Here is an 18675-nt window from a genome sequence, read left to right on the forward strand (position 1 = left end):
GTTCAGGTGATAACAGAGACTCCTGGTGCAGCACAACATAGACAATTGGCCTCTGGGTCACCATAATCACAGTTTTTCAACTGGTCATTCAGTACAGCACTGTTTCAAAACTGAACGCACCCCAAGCAAATGCGCCGTGGCATTGATCAACCAATGGTGTGTTAGATACCACCCACATACGTTTGTTTGACACCCACCATTAACATATTGGCGGAAGAAATACAGAAATAATATAAATGAATAAAATGAAAGTGGGATTAATTATTTAAATAAGTATGTATCTATGTATGTTTGCATCATTTATCCATGTATCAATTAATACTTTTTATGCGTGCATTTATTTATGTATTTGTATTTAATCATACATTTGTTTATTTATGTGTGCATTTATTCAATTATTTCGAATTATGTTAGGTTTGATCCCTCATAGAAGCGGCTTGTACAGTAATGCCAAATCGGATAAACTGTGCTGGCCATTCCTGAGCATGTAATGTAACCTTATACTGGTAAATATGACTGCTATTTCAGCAGAGAAAATAAACCGTCCATCATACAAGGAAGTACGCCTAACATTGCAATTTCTTTGACCACTCTATTTTTAAAAAATGTCATAATCAAGCAGATTTTTCTACCCCTCATGTCCACGACAGATTGGTCTGGATTGACAGTACCAACGGACCAAAATATGACTATTCGTAATGCAATCTGTGATGAACATAACCGCATCAAGGCTCTTTACATCCTGTCTCCTCCCACCCCACCGAGAACGCGATATTGTTACTCCAAGGCAGAGGCTAGGAGTTCCAGCTGGTTTGTGTATGATGTGGTAGAAAGGCTAAAAATGGTCGAAGCGAAGTAATGGCCGTCAGTAATAATACTTAACCTCAAAAGGTAAGAAACTTGCGTTATGGGTGGCTTGCCAACGTGTTTATGTGTAAGGTAAACAAGCCTTTCTAGCCGACCTTAATTTGCTGAGCAATGTGACAGTCAACTGAAAAACAATAGGCTAATTGTGTTGCTTTCCTATTATGTCAGTGTTTTTATTATGAGACTGGACGTAAATTAAACTAAATGTAACCTATGTATTTTTTTGACGGGAAGTAGGCTATTTGAGCCAAGAAGATAATCTTCAACAATAATAACAGACAGTAGACTATAGGGCAGGCAAACTGTTTTCTCACAGCGGTAGATCCGAGTCGACGAGTTGTTTTCTCGAGTGCTGTTGCTGTACATTGATTCAAAATAGCCGCTCTGTAATCTGGTGTTCGCATGGTCAATGGTTTGGATGGATCGAAGTCTAGGTCTTACTTGACCCTTGATTTTGATCTCCTACAGTTAAGATTCCTAATATCAAATAGATTGATATTGGCATGCCACGTGGATATGCTACTAGAGTGCCAAAGGGACCAGAAAACCAATTGCTACTGGAAATTGAATTGGATGATGATGTCGCACATGCCCAAATTGGACCATGGCACCACAGTCTTTGAAGATTAGCCAACAACTCACACATTTAAGTTTTAGAATGGGATAAATGACAGCTGAGTTATATGCTTCTCATCCTGTTATGAATGTGCGCCTAAATGCAAATTATAGGCAATGTTTGGAAATATTTAAGGCTAATTGCGCATAGTCGCAATGTGAATTTGTGCCACTAAACAAAGATTACATCCATAAATCTTCACTGGAAAAGGTCTTGCACAGTAGGCCATTCATTCAAATTTGTAGACTTTCTCAAGCACATGCAAATATGTGCCATATATCTTACTCCCTTCCCCCTTCATGAACAGTCAACAACAGGGGAATTCTTTGGGATTATAATCAAATCAAAATTGATTTGTTGCATATACATGGTTAGCAGATGTTAATGCGAGTGTAGCGAAATGCTTGTGCTTCTAGTTCCGACAGTGCAGTAACATCTAACAAGTAATCTAACAGTTCCCCAACAACTACCTAATACACACAAATCTAAAGGGGTGAATGAGAATATGTACATATATGGATGAGCGGCATAGGCATGTGCAGTAGATTGTATAAAATACAGTATATACATAATGTAAGATATGTAAACATTATTAAAGTAGCCAGTGATTGGGTCTCAATCTATGCAGCAGCCTGTCTGAGTTAGTGATTGCTGTTTAGCAGTCTGATGGCCTCTAGCTTTGATGCACCTGTACTGACATCACCTTTTGGATGAGTGAACAGGCATTGGCTCAGGTGGTTGTTGTCCTTGATGGCCTTCCTGTGACATCGGGTGCTGTAGGTGTGGAGGGCAGGCAGTTTTCCCCTGTAATGTGTTGTGCAGACCGCACCACCCTCTGGAGAGCCTTGCGGTTGAGAGCGGTGCAGTTGCCGTGATACAGCCTGAAAGGTTGCTCTCGATTGTGTATCTTTATTTTTTTACCGTTATTTAACTAGGCAAGTCAGTTCAGAACAAATTCTTATTTTCCATGACGGCCTAGGAACAGTGGGTTAACTGCCTTGTTCAGGGGCAAAACAACATATTTTTACCTTGTCATCTTGGGGATTTGATCTTGCAACCTTTCTGTTACTAGTCCAACGCTCTAACCCTAAGCTAAATGCCACCCCATCTGTAAAAGTTGGTAAGGGTTTTGGGTCACAAGCCAAATTTCTTCAGCCTCCCGAGGTTGAAGAAGCGCTGCTGCGCCTTCTTCACCACACTGTCTGTGTGGGTGGACCATTTCAGTTTGTCTGTGATGCGTACGCAGAGGAACTTCATTCTTTCCACCTTCACCACTGCTGTCCCTTTGATGTGGATAGGGGGTTGCTCCCCCTGCTGTTTCCTGAAGTCCACAAACATCTCCTTTGTTTTGTTGACGTTGAGTGAGAGGTTGTTTTCCTGACACCACACTCCGAGTGCCCTCACCTCTTCCCTGTCTTGTTGTTGTTGTTGGTAAACGAGCCTACTACTGTTGTGTCGTCTGCAAACTTGAGGATTTAGTTGAAGGCGTGCATGGCCACACAGTCGTGGATGAACAGGGAATACGGGAGGGGGCTGAGCATGCACCCTTTTTGGGGCCCCAGTGTTGTTTCCTACCTTCACCACCTAGGGGTGGCCCATCAGAAAGTCCAGGACCCAATTGCACAGGGTGGGGTTGAGACCCAGGGCCACCAGCTTGATTATGAACTTGGAGGGTATTATGGTGTTGAATGCTGAGCTATAGTCAATGAACAGCATTCTTACATAGGGCAGTGTGATGGTGATTGCATTGTCTGTGGACCTGTTGGGGCGGTATGCAAACTGAAGTGGGTCTAGAGTGGCCAGTAAAGTGGAGGTGATATGATCCTTGACTAGTCTCTCAAAGCACTTCATGATGACAGAAGTGAGTGCTACGGGGCGGTAGTCATTTAGTTCAGTTATCTTTGCCTTCTTGGGTACAGGAACAATGGTGGACATCTTAAAGCATGTGGGGACAGCGGACTGGGATAGGGAGCGATTGAATATGTCCATAAACACACCAGCCAGCTGGTCTGCACATGCTCTGAGGATGCGGCTAGGGATGCTGTCTGGGACAGCAGCCTTGCGAGGGTTAACACGTTCAAATGTTTTACTCACATCGGCCACGGAAAAGGGGGGGAGGGGCAGTCCTTGTTAGCGAGCCACGACGGGGGCACTGTTATTATCCTCAAAGCGGGCAAAGAAGTTGTTTAGTTTGTCTGGAAGTGTGACATTGGTGTCCGTGACGGTTTTCTTTTTGTAATCCGTGATTTCCTGCCACATACGCCTCGTGTCTGAGCCGTGTAATTTCGACTACACTTTGTCCTTGTACCAGCATTTCGCTTGTTTGATTGCCTTGCGGAGGGAATCGCTACACTGTTTATATTCAGCCATATTCCCAGACCTCTTTCCATGGTTAAAAGCGGTGGTTTGCGCCTTTCAGTTTTGTGTGAATGCTACCATCCATCCACGGTTTTAATAGTTACAGTGGGTACAACTTCTCCAATGCACTTTCTTATAAATTCACTCACCGTGTCAGCGTATAGATAGATGTTGTTCTCTGAGGCTGACCAAAACATATCCCAGTTCGCGTGTTCAAAGCAATCTTGAAGTGTGGTCAGACCAGCGTTGAATGGTACATCCTGTTGGAGTTTCTGTTTATAAGATTTCCCGAAGGGAGGGTGGGGGAGGCCTTTGTATGTATCACGGAAGTTAGAGTAGCAGTGATCCCCCCACATGTAGTGCAATCAATATGATGATAGCAAATTTGAGAACAAGGCTACCTAAATTCTTTGTTAAAATCCACAGCTACGATAAATGCAGCCTCAGGATATATGGTTTCCAGTTTACATAGTCCAGTGAAGTTCCTTGAGGGCCATCTTGGTATCTGCTTGAGGGGGAATGTACACAGCTGTGACGATAACTGACGAGATTTCTCTTGGGAGGAAATATGGCCAGCATTTGATTGTAAGGAATTCTAGGTCTGGTGAGCAGAAGGACTTGAGTTCCTGTATGTTGTTAATGATTAACGACTCATGGTGTAATCATAAGCATAAACCCCCGCCCATCCTCTTCCCAGAGAGGTGTTTATTTCTGTCGGCGCGATGCATGGAGAAGCCTGCTGGCTGAACCGATCCCGAAAACATATCTCGAGAGAACCATGTTTCTGTGAAACAGAGAATGTTACAATCTCTGATGTGTCTCTGGAAGGCAACCGTTGCTCGAATTTCGTCTACCTTGTTATCAAGAGACTGGACATTGGTGAGTAGTATAGTCGGAAGAGGTGGGCGATGTGCACGTCTATGGAGCCTTACAAGGCCGCGTGACTTCTGCTCCTTCGGCGGTGCTGTTGTTTTGGGTCGGCTTCTAGGATTAGATCCATTGGGTGGTGGTCCAAACAGAGGATTTGCTTTGGGAAAGTCGTATTCCTGGTCGTAATGATGGTAAGTTGATGTCGCTCTTATATCCAATTGGTCTTCCCGGCTGTATGTCATAAGACTTAAGATTTCCTGGTATAACAATGTAAGAAATAATACATAAAAAAATAAAACGTACTGCATAGTTTCCTAAGGACTCGAAGCGAGGCGACCATCTCTGTCGGTGCCATGTTGCTAGTCATCCTGTAATGATGACAGCATTAAGTGAGTTTGTATTTTAGATTTGTGGTTGCAATTACGATTTGCAAATGTGTAATCTTAATTTCGCACGCTTGACGTGTGAATAAATGTAACAACTATTGCAAACTTGTGACTTAAACACATTTTATAAATATGGCAAGGATAATTTATTTTCGGAATCATAAAAGTTCCATTTATGACCATGATTATTCTGCTGTGAACACACTTGAAGATTTTGAATCTACGCGTTCTCAGATTTCTGTCGATACTGTCACACACCCAGAGATTCGTACATTTATAGACAGTGTTTCGCAAGGAAAAAATTGGGGGCAGGACCTTCAACACCTGACCAATCAGTTCCCTCTGTCAAAAACAATATCATTGGCTGTCTTGTTCCATCAACCAAACCGCATGCAACAATGAGCTGACTAGGACGACCTGATGGAGGAAGATGGCAGGCGCTCGACCGTAGGTGAGTTCAGGAAAGTTTGCTTTCACAGTTTGTATGAAGTGATGTTATCGCCTTCATATACGATCATGTGTGTAACCTTAGCACTATATAATGTTCATCCCTATAGTTAGATACATCCCTCATCCATTGGCTCGTCAGCTCCCGTTAGCTAACTAGCTAGTTATTTGTCATTAACAAGTTAGATTATCTTTAGCCAGATCCTACCCCACCACAGTGGTAATTTACGTCAGCTAAATTGTGGCTTTAGCTAGTTAGCTATATTTTTTCAAAATGTCACGTATGAATAAAAGATGGCTAATTGGTGAGTCTGATTTGTCATCTCTAGATGATACCAGATGTAGCTGATCTTCATGTTTGTATGCAGTAACTTTTACAGGAGAATTATGCAAACATAGTGTTGCCCACAGTCTTCTATCTATCTCTCATTCTAGAGCATAGAACCCTGAGTTAAATGTCATTTTTATTACATTACATGTGTTCATGTTGTCTCTTACCTATGATCACAGCGTTGTTTGAAACAGCATATCTAATAGTAAAAGTTATGGTCTAATTAACTAACCACCAACAATTCCTATTAGCTGAGAAATTTTACAAACTAACAGCAATTACATTTTTTCAAAACCAACCCCTTCCTCTTTCAGGACTACTCTCCAATATGTGGAAAATAATTCTCAAGAGATTTCATACAACATCATGAATGTTTCTGTGGCGAAAGGTAACAGCTCTGATCTGAGGTGAAATAGTTTGAAAGCAAAGGACAATGTATGTCATAAATATGGAAAACTAGGAATTTCATGACATGCTTTGTTTAAATACATATTATTTGTTTGTTCGAAAGATTGTCCACAGAGGTGTCAAAATCCTTGAAGGGGGTGCTGTGGAAGGGGGTGCCAAGGAGGGGAGTGCCTCTGAAGAGTGTGTAGCTGGGCCATCACAAAGCACCAGAGCCTGGTTTGGTTTTAACTGTTTTGTTTCACAGTTATGTCTTTAAGCACGATGTGACTAAACTGATGTAGGGGTGCATGTCTTGTCACGTTAACACAAAATTCTGTGTTTTTCACGCAGAAGAAAAAAAAACTCCTAAGAAATATCCTGCTGCGTTTTGTAAATGCAGATGTAAAATGTTTCTTAATGTTATTTATGCTTGGCATCAGACACATTTTTGTGCTTCACTCGGAGGAGAATTCACAAACGGGAATGAAAGTACTATCTATAGTACTATGTCCCTGGTCACTTTATTGAAGCCAAACAACCTATTGACTTTCAATATAAAACGTAGTTGAAATGGTTGAAAATGCAGATTTCTGAACTCTTTTAACACGACCCCAGTGTCAATGATAGTATTGCTTATTCTATTGTCGTTACCATGGATAATATTTTACTACTAAAGAGTTCAAACTGATAAAGTCTGTTTAGTGGTTACATCCTGTCCAAGGTAGTTACAGAGAGCAATAGAGGAAATTATATATTTGTATGTAGGCTGACGTTAAATGTACAGTGCATTTGGAAAGTATTCAGACGCCTTCCCTTTTTCCACATTTTGTTACGTTACAGCCTTATTCTATGGATGGATGAAAATGTTTTTTCCCCTCAATCTACATAAAATACCCCCAAATTATTTTTTGGGGGGGACATTTTTGCAAATGTATTAAAAGTGGATATCTTAATTACATAAGTATTCAGACCCTTTGCTCTGAGACTTGAAATTGAGCTCAGGTGCATCCTGTTTCCATTGATCATCTTTGAGCTGTTTCTACAACTTGATTGGAGTCCACCTGTGGTAAATTCAAAAGATTGGACATGATTTGGAAAGGCACACAGTTGTCAGAGCGAAAATGATGCCATGAGGTCAAAGGAATTGTCTGTAGAACTCCGAGACGGGATTGTGTCGGCACAGATCTGGGGAAGGGTACCAAAAAATTCTGCAGCATTGAAGGTCTCCAAAAACACTGGCCTCCATCATGCTTCAATGGAAGAAGTTTGGAACCACCAAGACTCTTCCTAGAGCTGGCGGCATGGCAAAACAGAGCAATTTTGGGAGAAGGGCCTTGGTCAGAGATGACCAAGAACCCAATGGTCACTCTGACTGAGCTCCAGAGTTCCTCTGTGGAGATGGTTGTCCTTCTGGAAGATTCTGCCATCTCTGCAGCACTCCACCAATGAGGCCTTTATGGTAGAGTGGCCAGACGGAAGCCACTCCTCAGAATAAGGCACATGACAGCCCACTTGGAGTTTGTCAAAAGACACCTAAAGACTCTCATATCATGAGAAACCAGATTCTCTTGACTGATGAAACCAAGATTTTGGCCTGAACGTCAAGCGTCACATCTGGAGGAAACCTGGCACCATCCTTACAGTGAAGCATGGTGGTGGCAGCATCATGCTGTGGGTATGTTTTTTTAGCGGCAGGGACTGGGAGACTAGTCAGGATCGAGGGAAAGATGAACGGAGTGAAGTACAGTGAGATCCTTGATGAAAACCTGCTCCAGAGCACTCAGGACCTCAGACCTGGATGAAGTTTCACCTTCCAACAGCACAATGATGTCCTTGAGTGGCCGGATTTGAACCCGATCGAACATGCTATAGAAACACCTAAAAATAGCTGTGCAGAGACACTCCCCTTCCAACCTGACTGAGCTTGAGAGGATCTACAGAGAAGAATGTCAAACTCCCCAAATACAGGTGTGCCAAGCTTGTAGGCTGTAATCGCTGCCAAATGTGCTTCAACAAAGTACTGAGTAAAGGGTCTGAATATTTATGTAAATGTGATATTACAGTTTTTTAGTTTGAATAAATGTACAACTAAAAAAATATTATGAGGTATTGTGTGGAGATTTGTATTTATTTAATCCATTTGAGAATAAGGCTGTAACGTAACAATGTGGAAAAAGTCAAGGGGTCTGAATACTTTCCGAATGCACTGGTTACCTGTACATGGGTCTTGCATTATCCAAGGATGATGTATTATCCTTTACTGATGATCATTGATTATCCTGATCTCAAAGAGCTGTAATATTGCATTTATTTTACTTAACCTTGGCACTTTAGTCTCAGATTCACATTATTTCCCTATGGTTTGTCTTTTCTTTTCTTTTTTCAGAATGGAAGACAGACAGGTCATCCTTCGAGGGCAGCTGTGCGCTTCAGGAGGATGTTACTCCAGGAGCAAGAAAAAGCTCCAAGTTTCACCATGGACATTCGTGGCAATGTTTAGGACAGACGAAAGTTGATAATCTGCTTTTACAAGTCCCATAAAGTCGATTGCGCCAGCACCCTTTGCTGCGTATTAGAAGGTAGACTGCAACGTGTCATTTGCATGTATTTTTTTGGACTCGTCAGTTCTGCAATGTCTGACGAACTGTTTGAACCTATTTCAAAACCTACTTGTGTTATAGGGGATGCTGCCTTCGGAGACGGGGTCAGTCAAGACTTCATAAGTTTCGCTGTGCATACGTTGCAAACAGGCTTCCACATGAACTGTGGTATGTTGATCAATTATATTATTTTAGGCTATAGTTCTCTTGAAAGGACAAATCTGCACACTGCTAGTTTTATTTTACAACATTTTTACGTGTCTGCCTCTGGTGAAGGCCAATAGGCTGACACGTAAGCTTTAATAAAGTGATACTAGCAAGATCAGTGTGTGGGTTTCTCGTTTCTTTCCAGATCTCATTGTTATCGGCAACAGGATTGCTCAGGTGTGTGGGCCTTTTTGAATTTTTCTCACATGGTGACACTGAGCTTCAAACCGATCATTCATGTAACAATAAACACTGCATTGATCATTTGAAAAGAATGTGTTCCTGAGTGCAGGTAGGTCAGCATTTCTGGAGATACGTGACACATCTGATTATCTTGACGGAAAACGATTGAGCTTGTATGTATTACAATAAAGATGTAGTGATATCAGCAGGATGGATGTATTAGCTATACAAATTGAAGTGAAAAATAAGTCACTTTTGACATGTGCTGCTGAGCTGTCTGACAAAGGCTGTAATCGGGAGAATGTGGAGAATGTTTGACAACTTATTTTAATGCAGCCAGTCTAATGCAGTTACCCTGTTTGTATGAATAATTTCTCAATTTAGGATAAGTCCAGGGACAAACATGTTTATCCATTCATAATTTTTAAAATGTATTTTTACTAGATCAGCTTTGACCATGTTATCTGGCCTGGGGAAACAAATTATGAAGAGGACAATGAAGCGTACCCTGTCTAAACGAGGTGTCGCATTGCGGGATATATTTGATATTTCAGTTTCTTCAAAGTAGCCACACTTTGCCTTGACAGCTTTGTACACTCTTGGCATTCTCTCAACCAGCTTCATGAGGTAGTCACTTGGAATGCCCCAGGGCTCCAAAAGGCTAGTTCGATAGTTATTGACATACAATTTCTTATTTTACTTTGCTTTCTACTACAAACTCCATGAGTAAACATAGTGGGGAAAAGTAACACGCTGTTTTGAACTTACAAAAATGACTACAGATGTGACCATCTCACAACATACATCTCTACTCCCTGTCGGTCTCCAGCTTGTTGATGTAAAAAATGTAAAAACTTAGAGAGCTGGTGTACTCGCATAAGTATCATTTAGTTCTAAGGCTGAACATGGGTTTAGTTATTTATTAGAGGGAATATGTCTAAGACATGTTATTGGGGGCTAGGGTATAATTATTTCAATGAAAAATGTAGTTCACACAAACAATCACCACCATACAACTTTGTTAAAGACTGCTTTCAGCAAGCTTACCTATTTGTTTCATATCCTCAGTAGTGGCCTTTCAGTAATGCACCGTTGCTGCTCACCATTATTGCCATATGCATACAGAAGTCATTTTTATATTTTCTTCTCTTTTAGCGTCACCAAAGACACTTGTGCAACTCCGTAAGTTCTGGACGGGATAGCAATTCATCCCAGGAGATTTGGAGTTGGTGCGTGGAGATCTCCTGAAGTCGTCCATTTGTTTCCAGGGAACCACTGAACCGAACCACTGTTTTGCATCGCACTTGAGGCATGCATAGCCACTAGTGACACAGGTTTTGGGCTAGTCTAATGTTGACACACTCAAGCACTTCTACTTGCCACTATCCTGACTGTAGCTTGGTTTTGTGTTTTTTATAGAGACAGATCATTGGGAGACATTCCCAACAATCTATATTATTCAAGTTCAACTTTGATAAAAATCAAGAACATACACTTTTTTTTTACCCTGGCAAACTTATAATCCTGGAACGTCTTTTTAAAAAGGGCTGCCCTGCCCTGTTTCGGTAAAAAGATGAGGGATGGGTCGAGTAATATAACCTTTTTGAAATACGCAGACCGAGCTATGTATATGCAAGGACTGACCATCCATATCAAAATTATAGTTTTAACCATGTTTTGAAGCAATATAGTGTTTGTTTACATTACTTTGTAGTGTTTGTTTACAAGAATTTGAATAAAACAAGTTTACATTTTGATTTCTGACGGTGTAAGAGTTGAATTAATGAGGCATTTGTAGTTAGTCTTCAATAATCTATGGGTACCAAAAATAATTAATTTGTAAGCCCAATGTAGATTGATCTTTTTAAGTCTGTAAAATGGCATAATGTTTACTTATCACTTGTTTATGGCATTCTGTGACACTGATCTACTGAACTTTATGCTCCTTTGAATTACTATTTTTGTTTAAATGGATAAATAATTTAACAGTGCACCAGGGGTACTTGTGACTGATTCCTGATATTAAGAGCCTGTTGGAGGATCTCATTCATGAATATGATTGCTGCAGGTGTTAAACATTATTAGTATTTTTTTTTTTAACTAGGCAAGTCAGTTAAGAACAAATTTTTAAAATTCATATTTTTTTTTAAAGCACAAGGTTTCAGAATGGTCATGTTAACTGACGGATATCTCATAGAACAAAATGTGTTAGATCTCCTAAGTCTGTATTAACCTGTGACCTTATTTTCGGTATTTATTCACAAACCCTAATCTTTCCCCATTCATGTTGTACAATGGCTAAACAAACCAGGTAACTCAAAATGACAATCATTTACAAAAAGCAAATCAATCACATCAAGATTGTCTTCCTCAAATTGGGTTTTGACTTTATCCCATAGCCAAAGCTGCTCTGGACTGCGATTTGTCTCTGTCCGTAGATGATGATTTTTCCAGCCTGCAACAAAAGTTTTGAGGGCTGCTTGGAGGTGTGGGAGAAACAAAGTGTAGACCAGAAGAGGTGCAGTGTGTTTTCAGATGTCAAGCAGTCCATTTTATTCAAATGTGTGAAGCAAATAGTAGATACAGGTGACTGCAACCCAGACATCACGCCATAGATGTTCAACTCTGACAAAGTACAGGATTGTTAACATTAATAAATTGGATATGCTATCTGTAGTACATGTTTACCTTTTATGTGGCACAACTCTGATGACTTCAGAAGCAGGTGTGATAGTAACAAAACGAAAGAAGGGAACAGGAAGTAAACATTTCACTTGGAAACAAATGCACCCAAGGACTTTTCCTCATTGTGCACACACAAGTGGAAGACAGCTAAATCAACAAATGATGTTGCAAGATGGCTATTAAAAACATTCTATGCATGTTAGCCTAGTGGTTAGAGCGTTGGACTGGTAACCTGAAGGTTGCAAGTTCAAACCCCCGAGCTGACAAGGTACAAATATGTCGTTCTGCCCCTGAACAGGCAGTTAACCCACTGTTCCTAGGCCGTCATTGAAAATAAGAATTTGTTCTTAACTGACTTGCCTAGTTAAATATTTTTTATTTTACCTTTATTTATGTAGAAGTGGTAAGTAGAGTTTCCTATTTTTTTGGGGGGGGTTGTTATTACTGTCACAGCTGTATTAATGGTGATGCATGCTTCATTTGTCTGATAAAAAGACATGCCTTGATTGCACATCGTGGACTGAAAAAGTTTAAAGCCGTTGATGCCCTGTTGTTGGTAGCTGCATCCAAGTACAGAATCTGTATATACCGGTAGACAGAAAACACTCATGGTGTTGATAAATGTAAAATCATGACATTGCATTGATGATCATGAAAAAAATAACTAACTATGCTTAGGCTACTACTCTAAACACATCAAATATACATTATTCAGAGTTTTGTAAGGGCTTGCAAATTATAGTATTTGAAATCATATTTAATTGTTCACAAACAGTGTGTCTGACTAGAAGTTGCCCTGGACTGTAACTGTACATCAGATGCATGAATGGACATGTGAATTGGCCTACTACCAGTCTGGAGTCTCTGTTTCTATCGGTTACTCTAAGAGTGTTTAGAAGTCTCACCCCAGACCAGAGCAGCTAAACAATTGTCCTCTACCCCTCCTTTCCTGTTCTCTCCCTTAGCTTATTAGCGTCGCTATATTTTTCCTGTTCCTTAATTGTTTGTAACTTGTACGTTTACTTCATTATGCGGCATGCATGTCTTAGCTTTCTTGAAAGTAGCCTAAAGCCCATCATAGAAACATGGAGGCAATTGTTTCACAATGATTTACTCATGCGTTCTCCTGTTCTATTGGTTTTCTTTAAACTTTACTCCATTGTCTAGCAGCTAAAGGCATTAAAGGGAATAGGCTTTGTGTGTTTGGACCATGATTGTCTGTTGGTGACGTGGACACCAAGGAACTTGAAGCTCTCAACCAGCTCCACTACAGCCCCATCGATGAGAATGGGGGCATGCTCGGTCCACGTTTCCTGTAGTCCACAATCCTCTCCTTTGTCTTGATCATGTTGAGGGAGAGGTTGTTATCCTGGCACCACACGACCAGGATAACAACCTCCCTATAAGTCGTCTCATCGTTGTCGGTGATCAGGCCTACCACTGTTGTGTCATCGGCAAACTTAATGGTGTTGGAGTCGTGCCTGGCCATGCAGTTATGGGTGAACAGAGAGTACAGGAGGGGACTGAGCATACATCCCTGAGGGGCCCCCATGTTGAGTATAAACGTGGCAGATGTGTTGTTACCTACCCGTCAGGATGTCTGGGATCCAGTTGCAGAGAGAGGTGTTTAGTCCCAGGGTCCTTCGCTTAGTAATGAGCTCTGAGGGCACTATGGTGTTGAACGCTGAGCTGTAGTCAATGAATAGCATTCTTACGTAGGTGTTCCTTTTGTCCAGGTGGGAAAGGGCAATGTGGAGTGCAATAGAGATTGCATCATCTGTTGGGGCGGTATGCAAATTGGAGTGGGTCTAGGGTTTCTGGGATGATGGTGTCATGACCAGCCTTTCAAAGCATTTCATGGCTACAGACGGGGCGGTAGTCCTTTAGGCAGGTTACCTTAGTCCCTGTGCCCAAGAACACTATGGTGGCCTGCTTGTAACATGTTGGTATTTAAAAAAGAAGTGAGTATACGCAATGCCCTCTGAAAAATAAGTGGGTATAGACTAGGGATGCACCAATTTACATATTTGACCGATATCCGATATTATCCTTGTCAAAAAAACGATACCGATATTTAAAAACTTTGCGTCCGTTTAAGCATTCTGGTACAGTTAAATAGTTCGCACACACACAGAACTAGCAGTCTAAGGCAATGTATCTCAGTGCAACAGGCGTCACTACAGTCCCTGGTTCGAATCCAGGCTGTATCACATCTGGCCGTGATTGGGAGTCCTATAGGGCGGTGCACAATTGGTCCAGTGTCGTCCGGGTTTGGCCATCATTGTAAATAAGAATTTGTTCTTAACTGACTTGCCTAGATAAACAAAGGTTACCCACACCACACTGACCAAAAAGTTAATTTTTGCATTTACGTATGTCCCCATTACCAGTAAAACATAATCAAAACCTATTTCTTTCACTTACTTGCTGTTTCGTTGTTCATTTGTTCTGTCTCAACCAGGATTTCATCATACATGTCAAGCTGTGAAGTTTCAGCTATATCTGACTGTGGCTTTTCTTTCACTGTGTGCACGGTCACTGTGTCCGTTGAGGGAAAAAAGTATTTGATCCCCTGCTGATTTTGTACATTTGCCCACTGACAAAGAAATGATCAGTCTATAATTTTAATGATAGGTTTATTTGAACAGTGAGAGACAGAATAGCGCATGTCAAATGTTATAAATTGATTTGCATTTTAATGAGGGAAATAAGTATTTGACCCCCTCTCAATCAGAAAGATTTCTGGCTCCCAGGTGTCTTTTATACAGGTAATGAGCTGAGATTAGGAGCACACTCTTAAAGGGATTGCTCCTAATCTCAGTTTGTTAACTGTATAAAAGACACCTGTCCACAGAAGCAATCAATCAGATTTCAAACTCTCCACCATGGCAAAGACCAAAGAGCTCTCCAAGGAGACGGATAATTTCTTTGTCAGTGGGCAAACGTACAAAATGAGCAGGGGATCAAATACTTTTTTCCCTCACTGTATAACATTTCACGTTAATCCTGTTTCTTATCTGCATCAAAGTAGCAGTCCTTGTACCTAGCATTAAGCATGGTGGCGACACAGTAAAGAGGCTTAGAGAGAATGCCACGGAATCGCTTGTTCACAGCCTCGAGTACTTTTGTAAGTTTTAACCCCATGGTCTGTGTTGCCAGTTTTGTTGAGCAGGCGTTTCAATGCCATGACAGAGGGTATCACGTCTGCTGCAGACACAGTTGATGAGCTTATTTCCCGAGTCAGTTGTTCGAATGGCGCTAGGAATATGTTCATGTTTCAAACATGTTTTCAAATGCCATTGAAATGGCAGCAGCGGTATGAGAACCAGCACATTCTTGAGCATGCAATGCAGCTTTCCTCAGTATGAAATCCTAGTCCACCCACTGTGCTGTCAGACTCCGCATGCTCATGGGGCTGACTTCGCTGGTCCCAATGTCAGTGATGCCCATAGCAAGTAGCTCATAGATGTGCTTTTCAACAATACTGTGTGACTCTGGTAGGGCAACATCTGAAAAATAGCACCTACTTGGTAGTGTGTACCGGGGCTCAAGGTGCTCGACCAGTCGGTGAAAGCCAACATCATCCACAACCGAGAACGGTTGATTGTCAAGGGCAATGAATTCCATTATCTTGGCGTTAATGGATTTCGCCTTTGCGTTGTCTCGCTGAAATGTTCTTACTCTTTCAAATGACTGCTTGACTTTAACTTGTTTTGTTGTTGGAAGTGTGCGCTTAGTATTTTTCTGCTTTTGTTCTGTGTATCGCTTTATTTTTCATGGCATCATTACCTCATCCACCTACGTTTATATAGGTATGCACGCCAGCTTTGATATCGGTTTTGCACATCGGCGTTAAACTAGACATCGGGCCGACGTTGGCATTTTTAGCTAATATTGGCCGATTCCGATATGCGTCACCGATATATCGCACATCCCTAGTATGGACGTGACTCAACAAAATTCATAATCAGAGTAATACAGTTTGGCTACCTTTTCTTAAAAATCCATCAACTCCCCCAAACATGATGATGTTGTACCTTTTCAATAAAATAAAACAAGGAGAATTCGCAAAATAATTATTCAATAAAACAGTTTAATATGCTCAATATCTTATCAAAAACGCATGTACCAGAAAAATAAAAAAAAATCAAGGAAAGGGGGCTTTGCACTGAATAACTTTGTCGCACCACACATCCAAGCCTGGCAAGGTGAGACAGGATCTCAGCTGCATCCACATGATGTATTGACACTCTCAATCTCCACCACTGAACATGGAAGCCCATTGACACCAACTGTCCCTTGACCATATGATAGCCAGCATTTGGCATCTGGGATTTGATGGTTGTCAGTCTTGTTGAGCTCTTCATCACAAATAGTACTGTATAACCCCCACAGGTAAACCATAATTCATGCTTTCTAAATATGGTACACTTGGAGACCCCCAATAACTCTGCAATGCATGGTACCGGAAGGTAAGTTTTGAGCATATTCTTCACTTCTCTTTGAATGACAAGTTTTGGGCTGCCTGTTACCCCAACAACTGCCTTAAACTGAATTGATGTCGTTGGGCGAGCCTCAATTTCAGCTTTGACAAGATTTGATTAATCTCTCAATGTCTCTGTGATCATTGGAGGGAAATCAACCTGCTCGGCAAAGGATTCAATGAGGATATGCTCATCATTGAACAGGAATTCCAGGTAATCCAGATCCAAGGGTTGTATGATGGCTTGCTGCAACCTGGACTGCAACCTCTCCAGGAGCTGGTCTTTCAGAATGTTCTGACAATAGAAAAACACAATTAGCTAAGCACACAGTTCACTTATGTTTTTGTCCATCAAATATTTACCCATGTATTCTTGAATAATGTCTTAGAAATGCCTACTGCCTCAAATGGACTGTTTCACTCTATTGCTTAAGTGTTGCTGTATACAGGTTGCATGGCTGTAATATGCAGTAGGCAGTAAGCTAGCTCGCTAAAACCAAGATGCCACAACAGATGAAACCAAGATGTCACAACAAGTGTTGCTGAAATGATTACAGCTCTATGGACGCCACTGTGCTGTAAATTGGCTTGCTATCTTCAGTTAACGGTATCTGGCTAACCAATGCATGGATGAACTTGGGGGGGGCTTCAATTTGATGATGATTTTGAAAACCAGTCACGAACGTTAGCTACCCAATGCATCTGAATTCACACAGTGTTAATTTACCCTATGTACGGGAACTACAAACCTAGCTACGGGTAGTTGGCTAGCCAATGCATGAATGCACATGGGGGGTGTAATTAACGTTATAGCGATGAATAAGATCATAACATCACTTCATACAAACTGTGAAAGCAAACTTTATAGAACTCGCCTCCCGTCTTCCTCCATCACATCATGTCGTCCAGGTCAGATCTGGTTGTTGCTTGGGATTTGATCGATGGAACAATCCAGCCAATCTTGGTTTTGACAGAGGGAACTGATTGGTCAGGATTTAAAGATTGTGCCTTCAATTTTCAAAACACTTTTCCTTCCTTACAAATGTAAGACTCTCTTTGTGCGTCACGGTGACATAACTCAAGAGTGTGCGCAGATTCAATCTTTAAGTGTATTTTTAATTCACAGCAGAATATTCATTGTTGTAAATGGATTTGTAATAATTCTGGAAATAAATTATCCTTGCAAAATTTATGAAATGTGTTCAAGTAAAAAGTTTGCGATAGTTGTTACATTTATTCACAAATCATGATACAAGCTTGCAAAATTAAATTACACATTTGCAAATTGTAATTGCAACCACAAAATGAAAACAAAAACGCATAGTTCTGTAATCATTATAATCCCATACCCCTCTCCCCATTCACAGGTGAGAAGGAGAGACATGGTGAGATGGAATATACTAGTGAGTGTCATCCACCCTGGCAAACTACTAGGGCATTGCCTCAGCATCTGAGAAGAGTATGAACCGGAGGAATGGCAACAAGGTGGCAGGGGACTGTGACAGCTTCCAGATGGAGAGCAAGGCCCCGGAGCAGGCACCCAGCATGGAGCAGAAGAATGGCGAGATCATGGACTCTGAGGAGGTGGAGAATGGCAAATCGGAACCCATAAACCCTCTGGCTATGGATGGGACCGTCACTGCACCTGATGGGGGTTGGGGCTGGGTGGTGCTGGTGGCCACCATCCTGGTGCTCGCCTTGACTCTGGCCTTCCCCTCCTGCATGGGCATCTTCTACACTGACCTACAAACAGAGTTCCAGGCCAGCAACCAAGAGACCTCCTGGGTGCCTTCTATAATGACATCAGTGCTTCATGCTGGAGGTATTGTAGTTGAGTCACATCCTAGTTTCCATAGATTTCCTTAAGAATTTAAGTAGGATTTTTTTCAGGGTTCTTTTTGCAGTGACACATTCATATACAGTGGGGCAAAAATATATTTAGTCAGCCACCAATTGTGCAAGTTCTCACACTTAAAAAGATGAGAGAGGCCTGTCATTTTCATCATAGGTACACTTCAACTATGACAGACAAAATGAGAAAAAGAAATACAGAAAATCACATTGTAGGATTTTTTATGAATTTATTTGCAAATTATGGTGGAAAATACGTATTTGGTCACCTACAAACAAGCAAGATTTCTGGCTCTCACAGACCTGTAACTTCTTCTTTAAGAGGCTGCTCTGTCCTCCACTCGTTACCTGTATGAATGGCACCTGTTTGAACTTGTTATCAGTATAAAAGACACCTGTCCACA

The 18675-nt window shown here is 41.3% G+C and overlaps 1 protein-coding gene across 1 annotated transcript in view; it reads left to right on the forward strand.

Moving 5' to 3' along the window:
- Positions 1 to 758: 758 nt before the first annotated feature.
- The window catches only part of LOC124039860 (monocarboxylate transporter 6-like), a 38047-nt gene continuing 20130 nt past the window's right edge, over positions 759 to 18675 (forward strand). The window contains exons 1-2 of the mRNA XM_046356336.1: positions 759 to 891; positions 17788 to 18242. Coding sequence (XP_046212292.1) covers positions 17882 to 18242 — 361 coding nt within the window. The 5' untranslated portion in view covers positions 759 to 891; positions 17788 to 17881. The remainder of the gene's footprint in view (positions 892 to 17787; positions 18243 to 18675) is intronic.

Source organism: Oncorhynchus gorbuscha, linkage group LG07, assembly GCF_021184085.1.
Source record: "Oncorhynchus gorbuscha isolate QuinsamMale2020 ecotype Even-year linkage group LG07, OgorEven_v1.0, whole genome shotgun sequence".
Classification (NCBI taxonomy): Eukaryota; Metazoa; Chordata; class Actinopteri; order Salmoniformes; family Salmonidae; genus Oncorhynchus; species Oncorhynchus gorbuscha.